This window comes from Nothoprocta perdicaria, unplaced genomic scaffold (genome assembly GCF_003342845.1).
Source record: "Nothoprocta perdicaria isolate Ctin4 unplaced genomic scaffold, notPer1 scaffold_272, whole genome shotgun sequence".
Lineage (NCBI taxonomy): Eukaryota > Metazoa > Chordata > Aves > Tinamiformes > Tinamidae > Nothoprocta > Nothoprocta perdicaria.
Genome location: NW_020455502.1, coordinates 279,296 through 306,431, shown reverse-complemented (window position 1 = coordinate 306,431; position 27,136 = coordinate 279,296). Strand labels below are relative to the sequence as shown.

Below are 27,136 nucleotides of genomic sequence, written 5' to 3'. Positions count from 1 at the left end.
CCAAAATCAGGGAAAACACAGTGATGCAAGTTAGAAGGGCAAAACCAAAGCAGAGTTGCATGTTCACCAAAGCCAAAAAGTAAGTTAACTCCCTCTGGTAAAATAAGCTCAGTAAACAGATCCTCTGGGAGAGGATCAGGTAGAGCAAAGCTCTTTGTTACACAGTGCAGGGGCTCTTCCATRCGGTGACAGGCTGAGGCTGCCTCCCTCAGGAAGGCAGTACAAGCTGTATTCAATATTGCTGTGAACTCTGTTCAGATGGTGAGAAAAGGAAAACCTTCCAGCAGGCATGGAGGAGAAACACGGGTAAAATAAAGACAAATTACATATTAGGGTGAGAGCAAGTCAAAGTGAGTCCAAAGCTGTTTTCTATAAAATTATTGCATTTTTTTTCTTGTAAACACATAACACTTGGATGCATTGTTTAAAACTATCTTTAAGAATGCATGTGAAACTAATGCACAAACTTGCTTTGAAGTAAGTGACTCACCTGAAGCCCCTCTCTCACAGCTTCCAGAAGATACGGTACTAGGGAATAGTTCCAGAGGTCTGTGAACCACACTCGGGAGCCATCAACATCCATAGGGCAAGGCAGGAAAAGGCGGGGACCTGAGAAGTCAAGTTGTGTATTACATATGTTGAACCAACTGAACACACTAAAAATAATCTTTATAAAATCAAAGAAATATTAGTACCAGAGCAGATTCCAATGAAAGGGATGGTAACATGAGACTACAACTATTGAGCTATCAGTGCTATTATTAAAAACAAACTAGAGTCACTTAATGCACTCCTAAGGCCTGACAAGCACTTGCACAGTAAAAAAAAGACAAAAAAAATTTTACTAGCACACCTATGTTAAAGTGTGACTTTCTGTTAACATAGCTATTTCACTAAAAGACCTCAGGTGTATGTACATCTCCCACCTGTTAACTTGCCGAACCGACAGACCCAGTGTTTTTATTGCTGTAATTATGCTGCAATGTGAAAGCAGGGAAAAAAAAAAAAATTAAACTTTGAAGACTTGCTATTGAGGTCATTTTTGGTGTTGAATTTTTAAAATGATGATCATTTACTTAAAAAGTCTCTAGCAACCAGGGCAGAAAAACTCGGGAATGCATGCTTTCTCATTAAACTTTACATTTTCTTTTCAATCTGCTGTTCATACTAACCAGGCAATTTCCCCACAGTGATTTTGCAATTCCCATGGTAGAACAGGACAGAATATTTTATACAAAAGCAAATTCCACCTTTACTCATCTCTGCTATGCTCAAGCCTTCATCCTTATTCCTAACCACTGGAAGAGGACTCACCAATGGTCACATCCGAAGAGCTGTGCGTTTCTAGGAAGCTGTTGAGATGATGCCACGTTTTGGGGATCCAGTCAATGATTTTCATGAGCTCATTATTGCGCATGTTCTTTTCTATTTCAGTCTCAATCAGTTTCCTTCTCAGATATCTGCCCAAGAAACCTTTAACAGGCTCTGTGTGGTTAGCACACAGCACCCACCTGGGAAGAAAGGATAAATGTCAGACAGCAATGAATAGCTAATATACCATATCCTCTTGAACATACAGATGAAAAGGATGTCATGAGCTCCAAAGGCTGGTGAACCAGCAAACATAAAACAGCTCTGATAAACCACCAGGTCATATTTTTTCCTTATTGCCCCCCCACTGCAATGTAATCAAGATCAGAGGTTTCAGCTAGAATTCAAGACAGCACTGAGGATAAATGGAAGGCAACAACCATAGCATCATGCTAGAGATACAGGAAAGGTATCTTGTTTTTTCCAGGAGAAGGAAAAAACACCATTCTGAGAGTTACCAATATAGGAGCTAAATCACTTCGCTGTGATGGATCTTTGTGGAAGAGCTGGGCTGAAAAGAAGGGAGTTTGAGAGCTCTGTGCAAAAATGGACAAAATAAATACAGAGTGAATGTACCTGAAATTGTGATGTAGCTCCAGATTTGGTGAAGAAGAAACTCCCTGGCTCATAGTTCCAATAATATAGGGACTGGAAAGAGAAAAGTAGCAAATTCAAGTGGGAATTTTGTTGAGGGAATACCCATTCATATATTCTGAGAATATTCTGAGTTGCACTGGACTAACTTTGAAAAAGAGAGCAAAGATGAGGTTTAGTCTTAAAGTATTTCTGAACTRACCTCTTTTTTCTTTTGCATGTTTATTTGCATGTTTCCCCTTTCTGCACATTTATAGTTTACCAGTATCCATCTGTAATAAAGATATGAGGTGAACCTGTGCATATGTACCTCACTATTTTGTAGTAGCCTTAGAGTTTTAATTTCAGAAGCCAGGGCATCTCACAAAGAAGACATAGTGCACAGCAATTTTGTGAAGGGTTGTTCCTATGATGGAGCTTTTGCAGTGGAAATATCCTATTTAATAAGCCAATAGAAGTTTCCAGATACCATTATTTGCATTCTGCCCTRGCAATAAAGGACAGTTGATCGAGTTCACATCTCTGCACTACTRTGGCTCACATGAAAACTGTAGGAAATGCAAGTCCATCAGCTATACAGTTGCTTCTGCATAGCACGGCTCATGGATTCACACATATCCCAGATTCCACTACTATAAACCACATTTCTTCTTACTCTTACAACCTCTCCGCGTGGTACTAATGAGCCTGTGTGACCTGACAGAGCAAAAGGAACAAGATTCTAATCCACTCAAGCATTTAAATCCATTCTTAAATTCAGCGCTACATTAATATCTCACTGACATGCATGAGAGTCATATAAATAAGGCGAAGCAGACACCTGCAATATTGGGCTGAAGAAGGGGAAAGCACTCAAATTTTAAGGACCTTTCTAAGGGCTTACCTGATCTACCTTAAGGGAGTCAAAGGTTCCAATGGGAYATTTTATTTTACAAGCCAGCAAAGACCTTTTAACTGTTTGGTAAGGTGAGTGAAACTTACCATTTATTATATTTACAATTGAGGAAACCATTGAAGATGTCGCTTAGTGAGCTGATGTGGTGGAGGTTATCAAGAATTATGACCACAGGGAGGTCAGCACCATTGTTGTCAGCACTGCATTGCTCAGCCAGGTTAGCTAGGTATTGTCGCAGATCCTGCCACAGAATTAACAAAGAAACAGAAAAATCAGGCCAATTAGCTCGTGGATGTAACTACAGTGGGAAAGATTTCCAGAAAGATAAAGAAACTGCTACAGGGTTTCCCAGCTGTGGATAATTCCACTGGATCAGCACAGGGAGGAAGTTCTGCTTCCGAGTTAGGGCAATACTGAAGACATARGCAAGGAAAAACAAAGGCACTAAACGTAAGGCAAGAGACTGAAGCATATCCACTTGGTGGGTACATTCCTCAGGAACCTGCTATGAAATATCTTACCATTTCCAATGGGAAATATCCTATATCTAGAGGGCTGAGCTRTTCACGTTGGGCCTCCAATTTTATGAATGCCACATTTATATATCAAAATCAGCTAGATGTGACCCAGTCTAGGTATACAGAACTCAGCTATCTCCTGTCAGCTCTCACTGAAAATCTGTTCAGTCTTTTGAGGATACTGTATCACACTTCTTAATTTCTTAATAAAGTTCCTTGTGTAAACATTTTTTTCTTTTTTTTTTCCTTTTTTTTTCTGTCAGCTATCTTCCTGACTGCCATTTAGTGCTGGAGTAAAATAAAGCTTTCTAAAATCAAAACGTTTCATATTTTTATTTACACTTCCTTGCTTTCGAGGCCCTGGGATAGTCAAGTTTTAGAACTGTGTCCCTTGAGGTATCTAATTTTGTCAGTGCTGGGAATGCTCAGTATTATGGACAATGTTTCTGTTGTCATTGTACTTCATGGATCAGTGATAGTAAAATCTTTTTTTTATTATTATTTAATGGCCACATGTAATTTTTTTCATTTCAAGAACTCTTTTTGTTTGGCTTTTTATGATCAGGTATCTCTGTGGGGAAAATCATGGATTTCTTCCAAAGAATAGCAGTACTATTCAAAAGCACTGCATTTGACAATGATATATTTTTTTCYTTCATATTATAAACCCAGGAGTTCTATGTAATCCTCCTAGAAACAAAGACTAGAATATAAAAAAAGAAACACAGACAACAAGCAATTTAGCAGCAAGTCAAAGCTCTTTCTTCTCTGGGAATATTTCCCTTTTAAATRCATATGTTATAACAATAAAATATGAACACTTTCCCTGCTGAAGTAAATGGCATCACAAATCATCTGCATAAAGGCACTGAAAAGAGATGTTTTTACTGGAATGGTTATCCCATCCCTTTGGGATCTGCATCTTCTTCCTTCTTATATGATGTTAACATTAATTGCATTCTGTGAAAAGCTGAAAGCCTGCACAAAACCTTTCATTTTCTGACCATCTTTCTGGGTACCAAGTCAGGAAAATTCACAATTTAGGCTAACAAGTCCAGAAAATTCCCAATTTAGAGTAACAGTTGAATCATATTATTGCTGGTAGCACAGTAGTGATATTAGAAGCTTGATAATCACTCTGAGTAGGGTAAAATGCATGAGTTAATTTTAGTATGGTTGGATCCTGACTGATACGCTCCAGCACTATGGCAGTAGCAGTATTTACACAGTGCCATTAAGAAACTGAACCCAGGCTAGCTACTAGTTTAAATCTTCATTCTCAAACCTATGCTAGCAATAGGTTCTACTTTCACTACTAAATATAAGACAGTTTGACCAGCTTTACTGTATACCCAGCCTTTCTCTCCACGGAGTTAGGCACTCTAAGAACAGAAGTGGCGTGGGTATTTTATCCTGCATCTATACTTAAGGTGGGTTTCCTTCAGTGAGCAAAAATTCACGTTTCCTTCACAGTGCTTCAACGCTCTGTTTAGAACTGAGAGACCTGGTCTTCATTACTCATGGGATGGGAGATAAGCCTTGCAAGGAAGAATGACAAATGAGCAACAAAACAGTATGCCAATTAGTAGGATTTATGCTGTGTCCTCACTACTAATCAGGCAATAGGTTACCTTTCAGTTGTGACTTACCTTGCTTGACTTGTGATCTACGTTAAAAGTTGCAATTGCATCCTCAGTTTTTTTTCTGCCAGACTTAGTTATTATATATTCAGCCAGCCTGTTAGCTAAATAGGTCTTTCCTGTGCCACTGGGTCCCGACAGAATAATTCTACGATGCTCCATCAGTAAATTAAAGTACCGCTGGGTAATTGGCTTAGGAATTAATGTGTCAAACACAAAACTATCCAAACTGTTTTCTTCTACTCCTGGAAACAAAAGAAAAGGAAAATGGCTTGTCTCCATCTGCGGTAAGGTTTGACTCAACACCTGATGATGCCTATGCCATGCTGAAGGCAGGTAAGATACTACTGCCCAAAGCAAACTTCCATTTAGTTTTTCATTACTGTAGGAAATATTTACATCTTTCCACTGGGCTTAAAAATTAAGCAGTGGCAGCGTGACTATTTGGGTGGGAAAAATGAAATCTAAGTAAATGTGAAGAGAAGGCTCAGTGAGGCAGACGTGTGTTTCAGACCATCACGACAGAAAAAGGTCAGAGTCACAGCCACCAGGATTACCAGTTGTCACATCAATACATGCACAGTTCTTTTGAAGGCCTCTCTCCCATCCAACAGCAAATCCCTGCAGCTTTTGAAATGTTTCAGTTTTCTTCTATGGATTTAAGTTATGCATTAATTTTTCTGATCATAAGCTCCTTTTTTTTTTTTTCCCTCCTTATTCAGAATATTGTACTTCGTTGTGATTTGAGAGTCAGACAGAGAAGGAMAGGGATATTCTTGGGTTTGCCTCAAAATGCCCCTGTGTGGCAGGGGTCAGGCTACAGAAAGGTCAAGTCTAAAAGAAAACGAAGGGAAATGGGGGAATGCAGTGAAGAATCACAGAGTATTTCCAAAAATATTCTTATGGTTTTACCTTTGAGGTTCACAGTGATGATGTTATTATCTCCAACCAGATATCCACAAGGCAGCAGTTCAGGCACTTCTAAGCTATGGGCTCTCATTACATCCCCTATAGAATAACTAGCAATGCAGTCAGAGCTTAAACCCAAGCTGGTAGCTGGATCCACTCGGAAAATGTATTCCTGAAATTATAAGAAAACATAGAACGTAAAAATAGATATAGTCATTGAATGAAAGTAATAYAGACACATACTTTGGTACAGATGAAGTCATATTTCAAGAAGGTTCTCAGAGTTGCACAAAACACAGAACTGCCTATAACCTATAAAAAAGAACAACCTTAGGAGTAATGTTTAACAATGGTGTCAGGTATACATAAAAAAAAAAAAAATAAAAAGTCTTGTCAAGTGAAAAGAAAAGACACATTTTTTCTAAAGCTAGAAAAAGTATTGAATTAATACTTGAGCTAGTTTTTCAATGTCTTACCTTAAAGAGGCGTCTGATCACACCATCTAAAACATCCCACTTTGTTTTTCCGCTAACTCCAATTGATCCTATCAGGTATGCATGTGTTTTCTGGTCCTACAAAGACAGAGATTTCACAGGTTGTGCTGAAACTAAATTTACCAACAAGTAAAACAAAATTATGCAGAATGTGATGCTACAACTTTACTAAAAATATCTGAGACAGAAACAGGTAATAATAATTTTACTTTGTACATCTGTATATGAAAGGAAATAGAGCATCTTACTCTGCTCTTAGGTTGCATCTGTGTTTAGAGAAAGAYGTATACAAATAAAATTCGCATTCTGTTTATAATACTTTTGTAATATAAAACATGAAATATGACAATGGGATTCCAAGTGGATTACTTTAGCAACATATTCATACCTGCACCTATAGGGGTCAAGRTATGTGTAACTTATAACCATGTTTGAATGGAGATGACAGGTCCCAGAACATCTCTCTGCTAATTAAATTCAGAACTGGTAGTGTCTGAGCCATCACAAAAGCAGGAAAAGGCTACATGACATTATTAGCATATATTATACTAACTGTATTAAACATATACASATGACACAGAAAGGAAGTGCTATCTTCAGGATATTTCCATTTAGTTTAAGGCTGAAAATASTGAAAGGACTGCAGCCAGTATCCTGCAGGATTTGCCAGAGCTGTAATTCTGTGATTAGACCTTTGGATAATGACCTTACCTTGGCTCGACTGTAGCCCTTGTTTATAGTGACTAAAATTTTCACGCTATGGCCTTCTTTGTGGAGTGCTTCCTCCGTGACTTCTTCTAGCAGAATATCTACGGTACAAGAAGAGCTGTGATTAACCTTACAGATCACTTCAGTTTTATCCACTCCACCAGTTCAATACTTGCTTGAACGGGTTTTTTTTTGTTTGTTTGTTTTTGTTAACAAGAAAGGCTGTGATCACGACACCTGGCAGCACAGTCATTGGAAGCTGTTCTTGTTCCTACTTCGCCTATCCTGTTGAACATGAAGGAACAATTTGTCACTGGTTTAGAGCAGTATCCATAAGATGCTTTAGCCATGTAAAAATGAGTTGGGGAATGCACAAGAAAGACATTCTTGCTTTACAATCTTGCTGTTGCTTTCCTCCTGGAACATGGTCACAATTACCTTATGTCCACAAGGCTGTTTAAAAATGAAATTAGCTTTACACCTTTGGGCGCTCATCTTGCCCTTCCCCAAGCTATCAGGAGAAAAGCAACAAATCCTTGCACTGTTATATTTGCTGCTCCATAAAACAGCTCTTTAATTTCTCTTTCCAGCTGATTTCTTTACCTTCTGTATACCACACRGATATAGTCATCTCTCCAAATAAACACAGTCTTACAAGGAGAAATCATTAAAAACCAATTTGCATTCCATCTGAAAATGGGACTCTGCATTCAGCCATTCCTCCAGTTAAAGGTTTTAAGTTTCCCGGAGGTAAAGAGTGATTCTGATCTGCTCTGTGCCTCATTTACACCTCCTTCCCAACTCCCGAAGCAAGAATGCAGAAGGATATATTCCTTACTAAAGCCTAAGTCTCAGGCATTACTGCAAGGGATAAGATTGCCATCTTCCTACAGAGGTTTTTCTCAAAGAATCTTCTGTTGGGCTTTCTAACTAAATGTCAAATTAGAAGAGATTTTGGATTTGCATTTTCTTCAAAGGCCAGCACAGTAAGTATCCACTACCCTAAATCCTGCTTGTTCTTATTGTGAAGATTGAAGTAGTGCATTGACTTCATGTCATAGTCTGCACAAGGCTGGATTTTGCCCAAATTAAACTGAGGTGCAAGTAAGTTTCTGTCACAGAAGTACTTGTTTAAAGCAAAAAACTCAAAAGGCTTGTGAATATGGCATCAATAAATGTACTTAGAAATAAGTGAGTCTTCATGTACGAGGTCTCGCAGCTTACACCCTGACCTAGAAAGCAGATTCTGCTCTTTTTTTAAAATAGATCTAATCAAGAATCATTTTTGTTTCCAGCTTGAACAAACCTATGCCTATTTTGTTCCATGAAGCCGGTTTTCCTGGGCCACCAACATGAGCTTTTTCACTTGCCTTGTCTTATATTTTGGCATATGTGGTAAACCTAAAGAGTTTCAATAATGCCAGAATTCCCCTGAGGCCTATTTAAAAAGTCTCTGGTTCTCCTCTGAAATTTTTTGATCCCAAAATGACCCTCACATGGCCTTTTAAATAACTTTTTTCTTTAAGTGTTTGGGAATGAGACACTATTTTGCATCTAGAAAACAAATTCCCTTTGCTACAGAGAGATGTCCCTTTCMTGGGTATCCAGGCAGAGAAGACGCCCAACTGAGCATTTCACCAGGGTGTTAATTGCTTTAATTGCCTTCTGCCAGGCCTCTCCTTAGCTGCACTATGGAAATCCCAGCTCTCTTTTGTCTGAGCCCTGGCACGTTCCTTTCATTGGACTAGCACATACACAGCCCTGCCCTGCTCCCTGTTTGCTGCGCCTTAATCCAGGGCTGGTTGCAGGATGGGCATCCGTGATCCCGCACTTGTGACYCGCACCTTTCTGGAGGCTCAGGAGATGGTCCTGCCTTGAGGAAGCAGCACTGAGCAGCTGATCATTTCCAGGTAATGCTGGTCTGCTACAAAGTGCCATGGATTTTTTCATGTGATAGGCCAAAATTCTCATTACCTTTCTCAGCTTATTCTCCAGTATGATTAACTTATGCTCGTCTGAGGAACATCCGTGTAACAGCACTTCAGCTGCCACAGGAGTCCCACAGGACCTGGCAGCAAGCTGTCACCCTTCCAAGCTCTCTGGCACTGCAATAAAATGATGCTCACGATAATCAAAAATGCTGGATTCATATCTAAATTGAGTACAAAAACTCCACTCCTCATTAGGCACTCATTTCTTTAATTTCTTGTAACCAAACGTAATTACTTTACATACTAGAAAACGTTTAGAACTAATAACATAGAAAATTATATAATGCTTATATTGTATTTGTTCCTATATCTAGACAGACTTGGAGTCTAGAGACACAGTGCTAATTAATGACTGCTATTCATGAAAGAGTTTCTATGATTACCATTTTGAAGAAAACTCTGTTCTAAAATTTTGTCATGTGTGTGAATGTAACTGCAATTATTTTCCTGTGTTTACAACACTTCACTGTATACCAAGGCCTAACCCAGGCTCATGGATTCTGTAAGTTAAACCTGGCAAAAATGTTGCTGGGATGCAAAGAAAAAATATACCAATTTTCATAAAAAATCCAATATTAACTGGAATAAATGTTCAAATACCCATGTAATCAATGACTGGCAAGATACAATGACAAACTGCCAACCCAAATTATTGTCAGGCAGTTTGGCATATTCCCAGCTGTACTCTTGCCTAGACTTTTCAATAATTATTAACCACATTCTATGGCTTCCAGAGATTGTATTAAACTTTCTGTGGGTCTCTGTCAGTGGGTGCTGCTTTGCATTTGCTGTGCTCGTGGCTCTAACGTTAGGGACAGCGCTTCTGTTTCTTAACCACATTAYCAAAACAAGTGTCAAAGGCTTGTTATCCCAAACTCTATGGCATGGCAAAAAAAGCAAAAGGTAGTGTTCAGGATGTGGAGCAAAGCTTTCCCTCACTCACACAGGATACTGGGAGTGCTTCATACAGCAGCCAGCAGTGTTCGGTTTGTGAGATAAATGGCGATCTGATCCAACACATACTAACTAGCCATATCACATTAAAAAATAATTAGGAGACAGTATTAAGTGAGATCACCTTCTTCCACAGCTTAAAATATGCAGTGATATTAAGGGGCCTAACCTACCAAGAAAAGGCCTGTGAATTAAAGAGGGCAGTGTAATGTACAGTGCTCATATTTGTCCCAYGTGGCCGAAACAATATACTGGTGGAGATCTCATGTAGACTACAACAGATGCTGTTCTTATCAAAGAACCAGATAATCCAAAAAGCCAGATAATCAAAGAGCATTGGAAACTAGGGAGGAAGTACCATTGCTAGGAACTAAAGAAATAAAATGAACAAGCTGTTACTATTATTCAGACCCTGCCAAAAGTCACAGTTTGAGAAATGACTGCCAACATTGTTCTTCATYGTCGTTAGTGAATGAATATCTGATGTTCACATGAACCATATGAGGTATTTTAAGTTTCAGACATGCCTTTGATATGGAGACTATTAGGAGGATGAAAATGAGGCATGCAAGTACACATCATCTATTTACCTGATGTAGCAGACTCTGTGATGTTTAAGTTGTTCAGAGAAAGTCCCAGGGACTGCCGCGATGAAGATGATGATGTGCTGCTTGAAGACTCCGATGACGGCCGGGCAGGCTTCCCAGTATTGCCAGTCTCGGCCTTTAAGCGATCATTTTCTGCTTTCAGGATCTCAATTTCATTCTGTACCCAAAAGAATCCAACATAAAAACACAGGAGGTTATGTTTCACAGCACCGCCTGGGTGGATATTCAGGTGCTGGCTGTTCACAAGCAGGAGTCAAATTGATTTAGTAGCTCCGTGGCAGCGTGTGGCACTAGAGCAAAAATACAAATCCATTAAAAAGTGGATTGCCTTCACTTCTGAAAGGAAGGAAAAAGCCCTACAACTTCTTTTTAGCTTTTGCCTCAAGGCAGTTATTAACCAACATAGTCTTTGAGGCACTGCATATATTGTAAATATTCACTATACTACAGGTATTGGGAGAATTTTCCCAACTGCGTCCAATTTTAGAGTGTTATTTTGTATCATCAAATATCTTATGTAACAGTCACCTAAGAAAGTTATTTCTAARATTTTGCATGTGCATTGACAAATTCTCTAAAGTCATGGGAAATGATGACTGCTGTTGAATGAACAATTTAAGCAACAACTTCACAGGGGAGCATTGAAATTAAAAATGGACAACTAGAATYTAGTATTTTAACATTTTCATAATTCTTCTTCGTGGCAGATAAGGGGTTTTGATCATTCAAACATGGGATTGTTCACATAACAGCCAACAAGACCTCTTTGATGAAAACATACTGTGACAGATGAATCAGCACTGCTAGGAATTTGTTTTTAGCTAAATTCTCTGTGGTGCCAAGTGATTATGGAATGTACAATAATCAAATGCAAACTTAGCCTCAGSACAGCCCAGTTCCAGCTAACTCTAGCTTTCAGTCACTCCATGAAGCACAGTACAAAGCAACTGCTGTTTTTGCAGATGGTTTTGCACAGCCAATTTAATTCCACATTCACTAGCACTCTGCTAAAAGTCTCATCCTTTTCTGAAGGCTCTTTGGACATCATACAAGTAAAAACATAATAGATAACATCACCAAGAAAAGTGCAACTGCTACAAAATGATTCGATCACACAAGCAAAGGTGAGGAGAAAGTGAAAGAAAACAGAAAAAGCAGAAAATACTGACAGAATGTCAAAATGAGTGAAACCTTAAGTTCAAATCAGGAAGTGAGCTATGCTGAAATAAGTCGTGTGATAGCAATCTATCTATTTTGTAGGTGTTTTGCATACTCAAGTGTTCATATAACTGTTCCACCACATTTTCCTCTTTCCAATCCCTATCATTTCTGCAAAATGCTGCACAGTTTGGATTTTCCAAAGACTCTCTGACCCTTCCCTATATGCCTTCATATCCTGTTCTTCACTACTGGAAGTAACTATATGACTCTATAAAACTCTTATGTCCAGACGGATGAGTAGTTCTCTGCATGTTGCCTACACGGTCTGTAGACTAAACTCATTAATTGGGCATTATTTGTCATCGGTAAACCTCTCTGCATTTTATCCTGTTCTTCACTTACCATTTATACTTTAATTATTCTCATCTTTAAAAATTGCTTAAAAGCCTTTACAATTACTGTGATCAGAAAAATATAGATACATAGCAACCACATAATAGTATTTTGCTTTTTGCAGAAAAAGAACTACATTAGCTGTTCTCCTTTCATACAGCACCATTTATAACTTGACGGATTAAAAGTATTTGGCAGTGGTTTTGTAATTGTCCTGTAACTACTTCCTTAAATCTGAGATGCATTCAGTTCTCTCAAATGGGACATTAATCTTTCAAATGTTTTTCACTCACCACTCTCCCATTTTTTACATTCTCATTGTCATTAGCCTGCCTTCCCTTCTCTGACCATCATCCTTTCAGAATTGAGGCAAAGTACTCCGTTTTTGTGCCATAATCAGAATGTCTTTAATAAGTCTTTGTCAGAATAGTGTCTTTCTTTTTTCCTTCTTTTAAAATCCATACAATTTCTACTGCTTCTTTCTGTATTTCTATATTTTTCATAAGGCCTAGCCAGACTTTGCTTCTCACTCTTCTCCCACTTCTAGACTTGTTGGTACTCTCTGTAATTCCTTTTTAGCATCTTGACATCCATTCTTGAGCAGTCCTCTTGCTGGAAATAATACACTTCCATAACATTTTTGCACCTTTGGTCTGCAGATTTTGCATGCTTTTACTCATCTCATTCACACTGGAGAGGTTTTTAGGCCAGGAGACTTGCTAATTTCAGTTTCCCCAAATGTACCTTTCTGAAATGGAAGCCCTTACTTACAGTTGTTATTTTTCCCTTTAACTGAAGGCCAGCCAAATATCTCATATCAGTGCTGATATGCATAGTCTTCCAGCAGTCAAATGTTAAAACTTCAAGTGTTGTGCAGATACCTCAGGCTGTTAAAACAGTACCAGGTGTGTATGTTTAGGCAGCCAAAATTTCACCCTATCTACCTCTGTTATCATTGCTTGTGAGGCCCCACTGCTGCATGTCTACAGCTCCAGTGGAAACAACAGCAGCTTAGTAACTGAGCTCATACWTAGGCAGCTCTAAATACAGATCTCCTAATCTCAAGCTGAATCCTAACCCATTGGCCTTGATTCAGTTTCCCAAATGCATGTTTTTAGTGGGACATCCTTGGTACCTCACCTGTCATTCTGGCAGGGCACAGATCTATCTACAGGACTTATGCCATATTCAGCAGATCTTTGTGGATATTGTGGATACTTTTGTCCTCTCTCTTTGGGCAYGAGACACTTACATGTCAGCAACAGAACCAAGTCACATTAAGCTCCATGCTCTGCTGAAGAGCACTGTCCTTTTTTTTCTGTATCCTTTCATCCAGGTGAAAGGCAAGTTGTTGAAAAAATATGTTCAGAAAAGATGTTGCAAAGGGTCATAAGTAATAAAGGAATGAAATTTTAGCAATGCTGAATACCATAATTTAATCTAATTTTACATACTTTTCCTCTGCAGGCTATGGCTGGGTTAGAGATTAGAAGGGAGGATAGAGTGTGCACATATTTCCCTCCAACACAGCCTGCCCAAGTAATGAAAGCTCTGTAGAAATCACTCTGATCTGCTTCTCCGTCACACTGCTTTCTTCAGGAGGATGTTTCAGATTACAAATATCCTATGGGCAAGGATTACGTCTTCATCCTTATCATTTAAGCACACTTTGGTTGTTAATATATAAATGCTAACAAYGTAATTTTATTATTATAAGATGAACACTTACCATACTCTTCCTTTCAAAGTACTCTCAATCTGTAGCTTTCCTTTACCTCAAAAAAAGTACTGGGAAAGGAAAAGACCCCAAGCACACTTCAGGTGTGCACCCCTGTCATCACTTGGGGCCCTGTACTGACCTGCATGCGGTTCATGGCCTCCCGGATCTGATCCAGGTGGTGTGCGGAGCTCAGGGCTTCCAGACGAATGTCCGTCAACTTGAGCTCTTTCTCCCTCAGCTCACTCTTTAGCTGGAGAATAATTTCAGCCTCTGCCTCTGTGCACTCGCAGATCCTAAAGAGGAGCAGGAAACAGGCAGGAGATTAAAGGAAGGTTCTCTCCCCAAAGCGATGTCATTACTAAATATCAAAGTGCAGAAAATGCTTGCTGCTGCTGAAACCTAGGAGTGAAGACAGAAATTTACCAAAGAAACATGAAAAGGCTCAAACTGCAAATTAAAAATGAAAAAAAATCCTCCTCCAGATGAAATATTCAGCTTACTTTGTATCTTCTCAGTTTCCTGACTTCCCTATGTTAGTGATTTCCCTATGGTGAAAAAAAAAAAGCTGTTAAAAAAACTTTAAAAAATGCTTTATGTATTTTCTTTCACTGAATTACTCATTGTCTTTAATTTGATTTTATCTCTGCATCRTTTCTTTGGTGCAAAGGTTACAATTTCCCAAGGTCTCAGTAGTAAGAAGTTCACCGATCAAATTACGCTGCAGACATTCACTATGTTTGGCACCAGCAGCTTGCTTTGCTTTGCACAGGACACAAAGAGACAGTCCCTGACCTTATGATCTAAAAGATTTTMATCTGTAAGGGTGTTGATTGGTAACGGTTGACATTTTTGCTCACATGTCATTTGTTAATATACAGTGCCTGAAAATACATTTTTTTCCTTAAAGAAGGGATTAAAATCAATCATCATGTGATTTTTTTTTATATGAGTTAATTTTAAGGGATAGCCTGKAATATAGTGAGAAAAGATGGAAATGTGATCAGACTAAGGATGCAGCAACTGTCCAGTTCTTATGTTAGGCTCTGCCTTGCCTCTAAATATCACAGTCAGGCTTAGATCTGTTCCATGGCATAGAACCAGCAGAAAACAAAAGACTGGATTTTGGATACATCTTTACACTAATCACTGTTTTCAGATAGTTCACTCTGGACAAAGTTTTAAAGTGAGTAGTTACAAAAACAGAATTTTATTTTTTGCTATAATTTTGGGATTTTAAAATCAGCAGGTTGCATAGGATAAAGGGATCTTTGAATAGAGGCTGCTCTAAATCACAGCTAGCAGAAAAATAAATGGACATTTCTCAGTGTGTGAGGAAGAAAGAAACTATAGTATATGGCCTTTACTAAATGTAAATTATAAAGCAGTTAATGGTGCAGGAAAAGCAGAACATAAGTGATATGCATCTGGAAAGAAGTTTGTACCACTAGGTATTTTGAATAAAAGCTGTGAAAGGAAGATAGAACTGTCCGAAGAAAAAGCTGCTGGACAAGCAGTGTCTAAACAGGGACAAAGGTGTCCAGAGAACTGGCAGATGGACGGAGCAAAGGATCAAAAAGGCCCTTAGGCAAAAGGCAGTAGTTTCTGAAATGCAACTGGCCATGCCTGAGGTCTATCTCACCGTGCTGCCTTTTGCTAGGAAAGGTTTGGGAGCGTGGAGACTTACGCAGATGTTGACTGTGAGGGTTTCATCGAAGGTGCCCCGCACTCTGCTGAGCTGTGGGGCAATTTGGGGGACGAAGGAAGAGAGGAGTCTGTCAGCTCTTCTATGTCGGAGTGCGAGGAAGGAGGCTTGGTGGACTTCTTCTTCCCAAAGGCCTGTTTGAAAGAGCTTCTTAGCTGGAAAGCAAACACAGAGCGATGTTATTGTCCCTCTCTTGGCATTCTTTTCGTGCAGCTCATGTTTTGAAGAGTTAGTTTGCAGATGCCATCCTAGCCACTGCCTGAGGTCAGTATACAGAAGCAAGGTATTAACATATGCAACACGGTATCTCTAAAAACATGATACAGTGCTTTGTTTGATTTTATTAATCCAGCGCAGCGCAAACTTAATGCTACTGAAGGAGAGCAGGACGGAGCGGTACGGCGGCGATGGCAGCGGGGTGCTCATTTAAAACCATGAATCCTCTGTGGAATCCCATTGCCATGGCATTCCCTTCAAGGCGACTGGCTTTAAATAACCACTTTGTGTCTAGGCACAGGCAGACACTGCTGTTATTCAGTGCTAAAAGACAAGTTCAATTTACCGGGTTTGCCAATTTGCTGATACAATTTTGAGTGGCCAAACTACTGAAACGTTATAGTTTGGGTCACAAGCAAGAGGATTTAAGCTGGGAGGTAAGGGTTGCTGCGTTGAACTGCTAAGAAAAATGTTAGCTGGAAGGGAAATACTTTTTGCTGCAGTTTCCTTTAGAGTAGTAAGTTCTCTGAATGTACAAGCGTTGCCTATTCCCTCTAGAAGCTCTTAACCAGTATTAAAAAGGGACAGAATAGCCAAAGAGCCATTTATTTCAGGAGCCAACAGTTTTGTTTGCAGTGAAATTTAACTAACCCATTCTTTGATACCTTTGYCTAAATACAGAAGTTGTTCGTATTAGGAAAATGAGTTTGGTTTTTGTTTTTGTTTTCAGCATAGAACTCAATGACAAACCGATTCCCCTATAAAAAATGAGGTACTCAAACAGTTTATTTCCATGGTATAATTGCAGAGTGGGGAGTGTGACCACTGATCAGCAAAACATTATTTAAGTCCTTTCCAGCTCATGGTATCTAAAGAGAAAGAAATGGATTTTGGCTACACTCCCCCTTTCTATAGTCTAAATTTTCAGATTAAAATGAATAGAGGCAAACTGAGAAGACATACAGGATAATCTGTTTTTAGAAGGTATAAAAGCCTACTGCCAAAATAAATAGCAATCATGCCAAGATAGGGTTCTTTATAGATGCATGCCAAATTTTCCATGGTTTATATTCACCTCACTTCCTCTAGAGTTCACCTTGCAGAAACATGAAAGAGTGTGGAATTACAAATCAAGGGAATGAAGGCTGATCAGTACTTTAAAACAAATGTTTATGCAGGTAATATTTTTAAAACAACAAAAACATTTTCTGATTATTTAATGAAAGTATTTGATCAAACCCTTAGCACTATCTGGTATTTGTGTCTTCCATTCAAAAAGCATCTTAACTTCTTTAAAACCTAGATTACTTTTACATGAAAATTCATAACAGATTTCAACTCCCTTCAATGCTGGGTGACATATTTGAGCCAAGCCTTTGAATCAGTCTCCTACCAAAGAAAAATAGAACAGAGTTTCGTTGTGGCCCAGAGATGTTTTTGGTCATAGCAGCTGTTGTTAAGGTCATTTTTTAAAGGCTTTATTTTAATGATCTTGACTTATGCAAATAATTCCCCACTGATATTCAACAATTTTTAGTTTGCTGTAGTGTCACAGTATGGGTACAAGTGAATTGCTTCGTATCCATCTGGCCCCTCAAAAATATTGTTGATGGAATGGGCCATTATGCTACTCCAGCACTAGGAACCGACCTCATTGCTGTAACACCGAGTTCAGCCTGAGCAGCTCTTACCCAGTTTTTCTTTTTCTTTTTCTTGGAGTCAGCATCGTTGCCGCTGCCAATGCTGGAATGGCTCGTGGCACTGTTGATGCTGGAAACGCTTTCCGAAGAATGCTGCCGCCTTATGCGTAAATCTAAAGAAAAGAAAACACTGTGAAAGCCACGTGTCCAGGTGATGCAGCCTCCGTGTACTTATGCAGCATCCTCCTCTGCAAAGAAGATCACACCTAAATGGCATTATCCTGACAGGGGCAGGGATTCAAGATGGGATTTCAGCCTGTGAGGCACCGCATGGGAATCTACGGGACTGTATAGAATTAGGCTCTCACATCTGGGTCTTACTGACACGAAGGGAAGGACCCTGCACTGCAATCCAGGCAGGCATAACCTCATAACTAAGCAGCTTCTGTTACARATGGATTACTTCACATATAACCATTGCATCTACTACTTAAACAGTTATTTTTCTGAAGCGTATAGCCACGACTTGACTCGCTGCAGGCCTAATGGGAGTTCAGATGCTACTTTCCAGTATGCTAGGATGGAAATAGGCAGAGAGGAGTTCATTAAAAAGGGATGAAATAATAAAATAACCAAGAAGTGGAGGGTATTAGAAATGGTTGGTGAGGCTTTTGAGTTTCTATTTCTTAGAAGTCTCTGAAAGCTATATCATCATCACTGGAAAATGCTCTTGCAGAATATAACCACTAATACCGAGGGAAATTACTTTTTAGATTACATTTACTTCCTGAAAGTTAGGTTTGCCATACTCAAGCCATGCATGAAATGACCTGAGGGCAAACATCTTATTTAAATAATGACCTCTTTAAAGAAAGATCAATGACACCCTCAAAAATGAGTGCTGCTATCATTTTTCTTCCTCAAGTAATTCCTCTGCTGTTGCTTATCAGCAGGCATTTTTGAAGTATGTATTTATCATGTGATGCCTGCCTAACTGCAATGACAAATTAACTCAGCATCTGGAATTTAAAATGTCTGTTTTCCTCCATTGATTTGGCACTTCTAGAATAAATAGAGCTGTTGTCACTCCACCTCTTACTTATGAGCATAATTTTCTGAGCTGCATCTTGCTCTGGATTTCCAGTGAATATCCATGTTTCATCACAGTAATGCCCTACTGCCTGGGACGTACTTCAATGTACAACCGAGGTAAGTCTTAATACCCACTGACTGACCTCCTGTCACACAGCTTGGGRAGAATGGGGCTTCTGTGGCTGACAGGAAGGGCAAGCAAGGTTCCCAGCTGTGCCAACAGCACAAGCGWGCCTAATACTGACTCCAGACTGCCCTTTCTCTTGCAACAGAGCCCTAAAACAACAGCAACAGGGTGACTTAGCTTTTCTCTGGGGAGAAGCTCTGTACTTCTTTTAATAAGGACAAATCCATACCTTTGTGGGCATGATCAGGGCCGTTCAAGGCTCCTTGAATAGCAGCTTGTGCAGCAGAATTCTGGGCTTTCAGCATTTCAATGGTTTCCCGTAGCTCTATAAGCTCCGATTCCTGGGGGAAAGGCAAAGAGAGCATCAAAACACCTGGCACAAGAACAATGTTTATCTAAGCTTAAAAGAAAAGACAAGATAACAGTGATCAAACTGAATTGTTGGGGTGAAAGCAAAACARCACTAATTTTAAGTAGAATGCATATTTTCTCTGCAAAATTATAAAACTCAGCTTTTGCATTTATTCTGTGTAAAATCTTGTGATCTTTCAAGGAGAAGAGTCTGTTGACAAAGATGAACCTAAAAGGAGATTAAACTGAATATTCATTATGAAATTAGGAATCCTCTGCCCCTCCTCCTCTGTAATTTTATTACCAAAAAAAAAAGAAAAAAAAAAAAAAAGTTGAAATTATATCCTTTGTCACATCTTACTACTGCTCATTGGAAAAATCCTGACCTGACTTTCTGTATTTTTTTCCAAACATTTGAAATGCTAGAACAGTAAGTCAATTACTAAAAAATGTTTAATATTACCTGTCCTGTAACTTAAAGAAAAATTATTCTTCTTCAGTGCAGCAAGTCCTATACTGGAATGCATAGCCAATTTTAATTAAAAAAAATAGCTTTTATTATAGCTGCATTAAACCTGTTCTTCCAACCCCTTATTTATATAATGAGGATTAAGGGAATTTTATCTCAGCAGTAGAGAAAAGAAGACAAGGAAGAAGACATGTTCCAAATCTTTCGGGAGACAAGCCTTGCTTAYGAGATGATTTGTTTCAATGTCACTCCTTAATCTCTTCTCAAAGGAGAACATTCTGAGGGAAATTATACTTTGTAAAATAGTCAAATATTTTGTGTTAATAAAATTCTATTCTTATGTTTTGTTTAAAATGGGGGGGGAAAAAAAGGGAAAGCAATACAATTACTACCCATCCAGTTCACAATGAACCTTACCATATTTCATTTGTTGGTGCTTGACTAGACTGAAATATTATTTTGATAGGACAGCTAAATAACTTGCTTAGTCTTGAGCTTGCTACAAAGCCCTATATTTAATTCACTAGCTATCAGGTTTCAATTTTTTTTWAAAAAAACAGTCAAAACAGCATAGTGAAAAACAAAGCTGTTTTGTAGTGAATATGAAAGCCAACCTGCCAACAGGATAGCCAACACCCCGAAAAGAATTGTTTTTCTCTTCTTAAAACTCTTCCCTTCCCATAATCTTATTATTCTGTCAATGCTGTCATGCTCAAATGAAGTACTCCTGTAGATTATGATGAGTCTTTGTTATAAGATCCTTCAATATGGATTAAACCTAGTGCCACATATGTTTTAATTAAAAACTGGAAACGAGAGATTTTTATCTTTAAACTGTTCTGTAATATCGTTTGGGTAAACCTGACACTGCACAGTGTTATTCTTCTGGAGCCTTATGAAGATCTGATCAGAACAGCTATTAAGGAAAGATCTCTCCGTCTTATTGTCACAGCTGTCCCTGTTCCCTTCCAGTGTTTTCTAAACAAAGCTCCAATAAAATCTGATGACTGTTTTCCACACTAGAGCATCTGCTTTGGTAACCGCACCTTTTGTTCGGCTGTCATTGTGAGGCTTTGCAGTCGGCCCGTCATATTTCCTAAGCTTTTTTCGAAGGCTGCCACGAGATGAGCCTAGGGAAGAAGCAGAAGAAAACATTTGTTGGGAGAAAGGGTCTTAAATGTACTTTCAAACTTTCAAGAACATGAGAAGTGTTTTATACATTTTTTTCTAGACAAACAATATCAAGACTTTGTTAAACCCAGTACTCCCACTCTGGGCTTTCTCCCAGATCTATTCTTTTTTCCTCCAAGCTCATCATCTCCAATTCTTCTGTATTAGCTTTAAACTCAGAATGAACTAGCTTGGGTAGGTGAAGCAGCCTTGGACTTAACTGATGTATTGGCCAAAATAGCTTCCAAATAGAAATCCAGGAACAATTATTTTAAATTACTAAACACTTCAGAAGAGGAATTCAACTAACTTATCTTAAAGGAAAAGTTTTAAGATCCCACATAAAATAGTCCAGAGAAATTCATAGATTCAAAGAAAAGAATCATGATTATTTCTRTGATATGTCATTGCTAGTTTTACTTCCTCAAACACTGTTTTATAAAATATTAATACCTTGAATTGATTATACATATTCATGTACATATATAAATACCAAAATATCTATATGTGTGTTTCTATATGTATAGAAAACCTTGAAAATCATAACTCCTATTTTTCAGTAAGAAAAGTGATACAACTGAAACTGATTTATAAATGTCTCCTTACAAAAAGCTTCACTCTGCAAGCAAAACACACACAAAGATTATGTCCAACTCTTTATTCCTTCTAATTTACATTGAGATTTGCAGGTAGAGAAGGGCACGGGTTCAGAGAGAAATCACCAAGCTAAGCTGGCTTGCACAGCCAAGGGAAAATTTAGCTCCTATGAGCTAATTCCTATGAGAATTTAGCTCCTATGAAAAGCCACAAAAGCCCAAATCTCCTGTCACAAAACCAAAYAGTAGAAGTAGAAGGAAATATTTATTTTCACTCTTCAATTTCAACAGTGATAATAGGCAAAAATGTCAAACATAGATACTACAATCCACTTGGAAATGTAATTCACGGAGACCATATTTGTATGCACAAACAGATTAACTGAGCTTCCTCCTTGAGAACCTTTCTTTCTTTTTAGTACACCAATACATATTCATGGTGCCTGTCAATTTTTGCAGGTTCAAATTGGCATGCTTGTGCAAGCACAGCTAAAACTGTTGAAATCCTTCTGATCGTATCAGAACAATAATCAGAAAAAGACACAGTCCCCAAAGTTTTCTGTCATGCACTGCAGAGAAAGAAAAGATGTGTTTGCCATTTTCCTTTTTAATTTATTCCTCCYATAACAATAATACTAAAAGAATAACAAATACATAGCAGTGGCCCACATTTGTGCCTCCACTTGAGAACTGTTATTTCAACAGGTGGCTCTYATGTTGTGTAAACCATTTCCCACTGCTGTAAAGATTTCGGTCCCTTGTAAATTCCTTCTATGAGAGTGAACTATATGATTAGCAAATAGCTTGTTTAATTATGTATGGATATGGTGTTCAAACCATCTGCTTTATTCATACAAATGAGGAACTAGATCACTTCTTATTTTCCTGATAATTCTTTCAATAAAGGACATGCATCTCAAGGACTAATTTTCAGTGAGTCTAGATGCATATGTAATTTCTTAAGGACTAAGTAGTAAGTGTACATATTTCTAACTTAATGTATTTATCTTGGTTTGTATTCTTCAAGTTAGAATTTTAAATAAAATGAACTCTGCATACATGCTGAATACWAATCGGACTATATCAACTGATATAAAGTTACTCTTGCCAGTTTGAAAACTGCAGACTTGGCAGGTTCCCACCACACGGTCACTCTGAGAAGAAAAAAGCAACTGCCCTTCAGCAACAATAGCTTTTAATCTTACTTTTTTACTTAAATAATTAGCAACATGTTACAAGCACCTGGACTCTGTTTGGTGTGTGGATTTTGGCAATGATGACAGCAGAGTCCGGACCCCACCAGAACCAGAGCACTGGCGAATGTCTCTTCAGCACCTGTACTTAATGGGAAACTAATGCAGCTCTCTGCCCACTGCTCCATGAAAAAATCTCTGGCTAGATTATTTCTGCCTTGCTTTTTTTTTCTTTTTCCAAAATTACTCAGTGGCAACTACTGCTCTTTGGTACCCAACCCAATATGTGTGAAGTATTTTTCCATTCCTTAGTTATAACTTTAGCATATGTTACATGCAGCTACAACACCAACACAAAATTATACAAATAACAACCAAAAAGCATCACTACAAATGATGCTGAGGTCCCTGAAACTATCACGGAATTGTGTGAAAATCATTAGAGGAAGATGCCATGTCACAAGAATGGATTCTTACTAAAATTAAGCCAACGATAGAATATATTATCTTAGTCATAAACATAATGGGATCAAGTTGATGATGGATTTCTCCTAATTCGAGATAAACACTACAAAGCTTTTACAGGATAATATTGAACAGTCATCATTCAAAGGGCTACCAGCTGATCACTACTCAAGAAATAGCTTTCAATTGCATTGTCCATTATCTTAAATGTTTATTATAACAAACACCTGTTCTATGAATATTAACCTTTAAAGTGATAATCTCTACTTCTATTTCTATTGCTCTATTTTTTTGTAAAAAACCCCATATTTGTCTATTCATCAGTCAAGGGAACTATTGATGTTGACTTGCACCAGAAGAAATACTATTTTAAAAATAGTAAAACTTAGTTAGAAAAGGCTAAATTTAAAATTATATGTGTACATATGTACATGTATGTATTATACGCACATGTTCCAATATAAAATCAGCCTTAGTATTTAAAATAATAAATCCAAAACAATTAGAAAATGTCAAACAATTGAAGCAGAACAAAAGAGCGACTGCGACTTTTTAAAAAGCCATTACAATTTTAAAATTCTAATCAAATTCTTCTTTTATATTTAGGAATTTGGTAATTGATTTTGATTGAATTGGTAAAGATTGCTTTGCATCACAGGCAGAGGATTTYTCCTTTATCCAGAAAGAGCCATCCCTTCATTCTAGAGATAGTGTTAAGGATTTTCTTTTCATATATTGCTGCTGGTTTCTCACACCTCAGGGAGCTCAGTGCTAGATGTGGCAGCTGTATTTACAACATACATCATCTGAATACCATACGAAGCAGCCAGGAGAGTGAAGGTGTTTCAGGGGACAACTATTCTAACATCAAAATACATTTTCATAACTGAATGCAGCATTTACACTTGGAGATAAACTGGAGCCAGAGTTRAGCAATGAGGCATTACTGTTAGCAAGTATAAAGCAAAATAAACGAGTTTGTAAGATGATTTACATGTTACATATGCAAGATGCTATACAGCTGTTAATTTGAAGATCCACAATATATGGATTAATTTTGCATTCTTCTGACATCTGAAATTCTCCCTGGAAATGGCCAAGGAGACTTAACACTTGGGAAGTGTCTTCAGCACTTAATTAGATAGCCAGGTTTAATTGAAAACATCTTTTCCATAATAAAAAAAAATGGGGAGCCCCTGCATGTCCATGTCCTCCTCCGCTCGCACCTCGCAGCCAGGCTGCCGGGTAGCGGTTCGGAGCCGGCCAGAGCGGAGCATCAGCCGCAGGCCCCGGCACATCCCGCGGATCCCGGGGCTCCGTGTGCTGCACGGCGCTGGTCGGAGCCACCCCCAGGACCTCGAGGGACACGTGCCCCTGTCAGCCCCGCGAGGAGGTGGCTGCTTCCCTGTGAGCTCCTCAGTGACACCCGAGCAGCCGGGGAAAAGCTGGAATCACCAAAAAGGAATTCCTGAAATGAGGCACCCAAGCGGTGCGTGGAGCCCACATGGAATCATCTGCAGGCCAAACACTGCAGGATTAATCAAATGAAATAAACTTGAGTCCAATTAACAAAACCTGTGTAATAAACGAAAGCACCAAGGAGACATCTCACAGGGGCTTTCAGGACACTGGAGAAAAGCTCCAGCTTCAGCCGCCAGGTTTTGAAAGAAAATAAGGCACCAAGCAAAGGCCTGACCTACTTCRGCCCTACAGCCCTGTAATGACATACGCACTCCAGAAGCAGCACCTTCTTTCGTGGCTTAGAAAGTAAAGAGGCAAACTTTCATCTCAAAAATGAGAAGGATTATGCTCTTTTCTTCACTTCCACACAGCGTTTTTACATTCTGTTTCTATCTCAAGACCATAGCGAGATAGAAAGGGCTGTGTATTTTCAAACACAAAGCAAGGAATTTCAGGGGAGCTTGGGACTAAGGCTTTGAAGATGACTTATTTACAGCAAAGGCATCAGAAATGCCTGAATACTCTTATAGTCAATAAAAGGTATCATGGAAGACACTGAATCTGCCAGAGATGGATTCATATTAAATCAGATAATTACTCTCATGATCTTTATGAAAAGTATATAATAGATTGCTTTTTAGCATCAAAGTATATTCTGTAATAAGGCTAAGTTTCATAGACTGTGGCACGGGAGGTTATACATGTTTTCATACCATGTTTTCAAGGTGAATTTTACTCTTGATGTTTAATTGTCACTCTATATATTTTATTCATATAAATATGAATAACTGACAGAATTAGCACTAACACATTATCATTAAAGACTTTGTTTTGACTGTTTTTGCTGGCGTCATATATGAAACTGAGTAATAACATGATCAGCTTTAGGGTTGCTTATTGGTTTCAAGTTTAATGACTGTCTGCACAGAGATGGAGACGATAGCTGACACAGTCAGAACAACATGATTAAATTTCTGTTTATGTAACATGGGATAGGTATGCATGTATTTATAAGCACATGTGCACTATGGATTTACAAATATTGTACTTATGAACAGATGTACACACATTTTTTTTTAGCTGTCCTGATGAAAATGTTACCACTGTCATCTTCACCGCACCRTCAGTGCACCCTCTAATACTGGGGATCTGGTTCCAGTCCTGCATGAGACTGGATCCTCAACCAATGTAAGATGTGTTAAAGCCAACTTAGGTCTTTCTTACTCATGCAGCAGAATTAGTTTGAGTGAAAACCAAACCAAAACAAAATGAAATGCCCAGTTCTTAGCTTGACTCCACTCTTATAGACCAAATACAGGGTTGGACTCAATTTAATTAGGACTTGGACTAAACTTTCCAACTCAGCCACAACCGCTAGCTTTATGAGAAACGAGTATGCACAGAGTTCACCACGCACAAAGGGATACTGGCCAGAGATACAGGCAATGACTCCTAACCTAAACTTGGGAGAAATCAGACACAAGTGGCCCAAAGTCCCCAAGCTGCAGCCTCACTGGTTCAGTTGTGTAAGAGAATGCCCTATCAGCCTTTTTACTCTATCTCTACTTCCTAGTGGGTTAAAGCTTACAGCATTAGTGTGATGCCTCAAAGAGGATGGAGACTGAACAGAGTTGTGTTTCAGCTCTCCCTTTCAACACAATGGCAGGAACAAATATGCTGGTGTTTCCTGCTCAGCACAAGGGAAAGGAGGGAACTGCAAACTGTCGTTCTGTCTYGTCAGTAAAACAAGGCATGGTAGTGAGAGTCCCCAGTTATTATGGACAGAGTGACTCCCAAATCAGCTCTATAGCAGGCATGTGAGCACAGGGAAATATTCTAGTTTTGCTCATGGGGCACCACTGCTTGCAGAAATCCAATCTTTTCTTTGTAGAAAGAAAAACTCCATGTAAGGAAGAACCGACTTGTTAGTAAACACGACTATCTTAGACATGCTGTCTTAGCTGTTCTGGTGTTTATTTTACTTTGTTGCTCTCAGGACAGGAAAGAAAAGAATAGCACAAGTAAAAACATACCCACTAAAGATGAAGACTACCAAGATTTACTTCTAAAATATGCAAGAGAAGGAATCTCATACCCCAACTCAGAATTAGTTTTTGAGTTTGCAAAAAAGCAAGATTTCAATACTGCCTGATTCATTAGTGTATGCTCAGACCTCAGACCAGACTCAAGAGACTATCTGTGCCAATGCAGAAGGAAAGTCACTTGTGGCATCTGAGCTGAGCAGRAGGAGCAAACAGCAGCTTTTCCACATTTTCAAATGTAGCAGTCTAAAAGAGTAAGTAGCTTTCACACCCCCAGGAATTATTTTTCCAGCAGGAACACAATACTTCCTCACAGAATTAAATTTCCTTATTGAATTAATGAATTTCTTTAATGAATTTCTTTAAATTACTGGCAGTAGCTATAGATTTAAATATTCAGTGTGTCTAAGATTGAAGCAAAGCAGTCTAAAATTGTGCAAGACATCAGGAAGCTGCTCTCTCTCAAAAAACAAAACACACACAAAATGATGCTGTCTTGCAACTACAGGTCAGTTTTGGGAATGCTAATTATAGTTATATTCTGAATTGGCTTTTAAAAATAAGCGCCTTCACTACAGATTGTTCAGTAACTATCTGGTAACTTCAYCTGAAACCATAGTAACCAAACGGGATTTTAGCTCACATTCTCTAGATTG

The 27,136-nt window shown here is 38.6% G+C and overlaps 1 protein-coding gene across 2 annotated transcripts in view; it reads right to left on the bottom strand.

The window, feature by feature from the left end:
* The window catches only part of NAV3 (neuron navigator 3), a 247,832-nt gene that overhangs the window by 5,079 nt on the left and 215,617 nt on the right, over positions 1 to 27,136 (bottom strand). Inside the window, exons 23-37 of one of the 2 annotated variants that reach the window (XM_026040973.1) lie at positions 20,600 to 20,683; positions 18,963 to 19,074; positions 17,566 to 17,687; positions 16,950 to 16,970; positions 15,641 to 15,813; positions 14,096 to 14,249; positions 10,665 to 10,839; positions 7,133 to 7,230; positions 6,404 to 6,499; positions 5,931 to 6,099; positions 5,028 to 5,263; positions 2,947 to 3,101; positions 1,948 to 2,019; positions 1,315 to 1,511; positions 491 to 609 (exon numbers count right to left, since the gene is read on the bottom strand). In XM_026040973.1, the coding sequence (XP_025896758.1) occupies positions 491 to 609; positions 1,315 to 1,511; positions 1,948 to 2,019; positions 2,947 to 3,101; positions 5,028 to 5,263; positions 5,931 to 6,099; positions 6,404 to 6,499; positions 7,133 to 7,230; positions 10,665 to 10,839; positions 14,096 to 14,249; positions 15,641 to 15,813; positions 16,950 to 16,970; positions 17,566 to 17,687; positions 18,963 to 19,074; positions 20,600 to 20,683 (1,983 nt within the window). The remainder of the gene's footprint in view (positions 1 to 490; positions 610 to 1,314; positions 1,512 to 1,947; positions 2,020 to 2,946; positions 3,102 to 5,027; positions 5,264 to 5,930; positions 6,100 to 6,403; positions 6,500 to 7,132; positions 7,231 to 10,664; positions 10,840 to 14,095; positions 14,250 to 15,640; positions 15,814 to 16,949; positions 16,971 to 17,565; positions 17,688 to 18,962; positions 19,075 to 20,599; positions 20,684 to 27,136) is intronic. The other variant, XM_026040972.1, reaches the window with a different exon arrangement.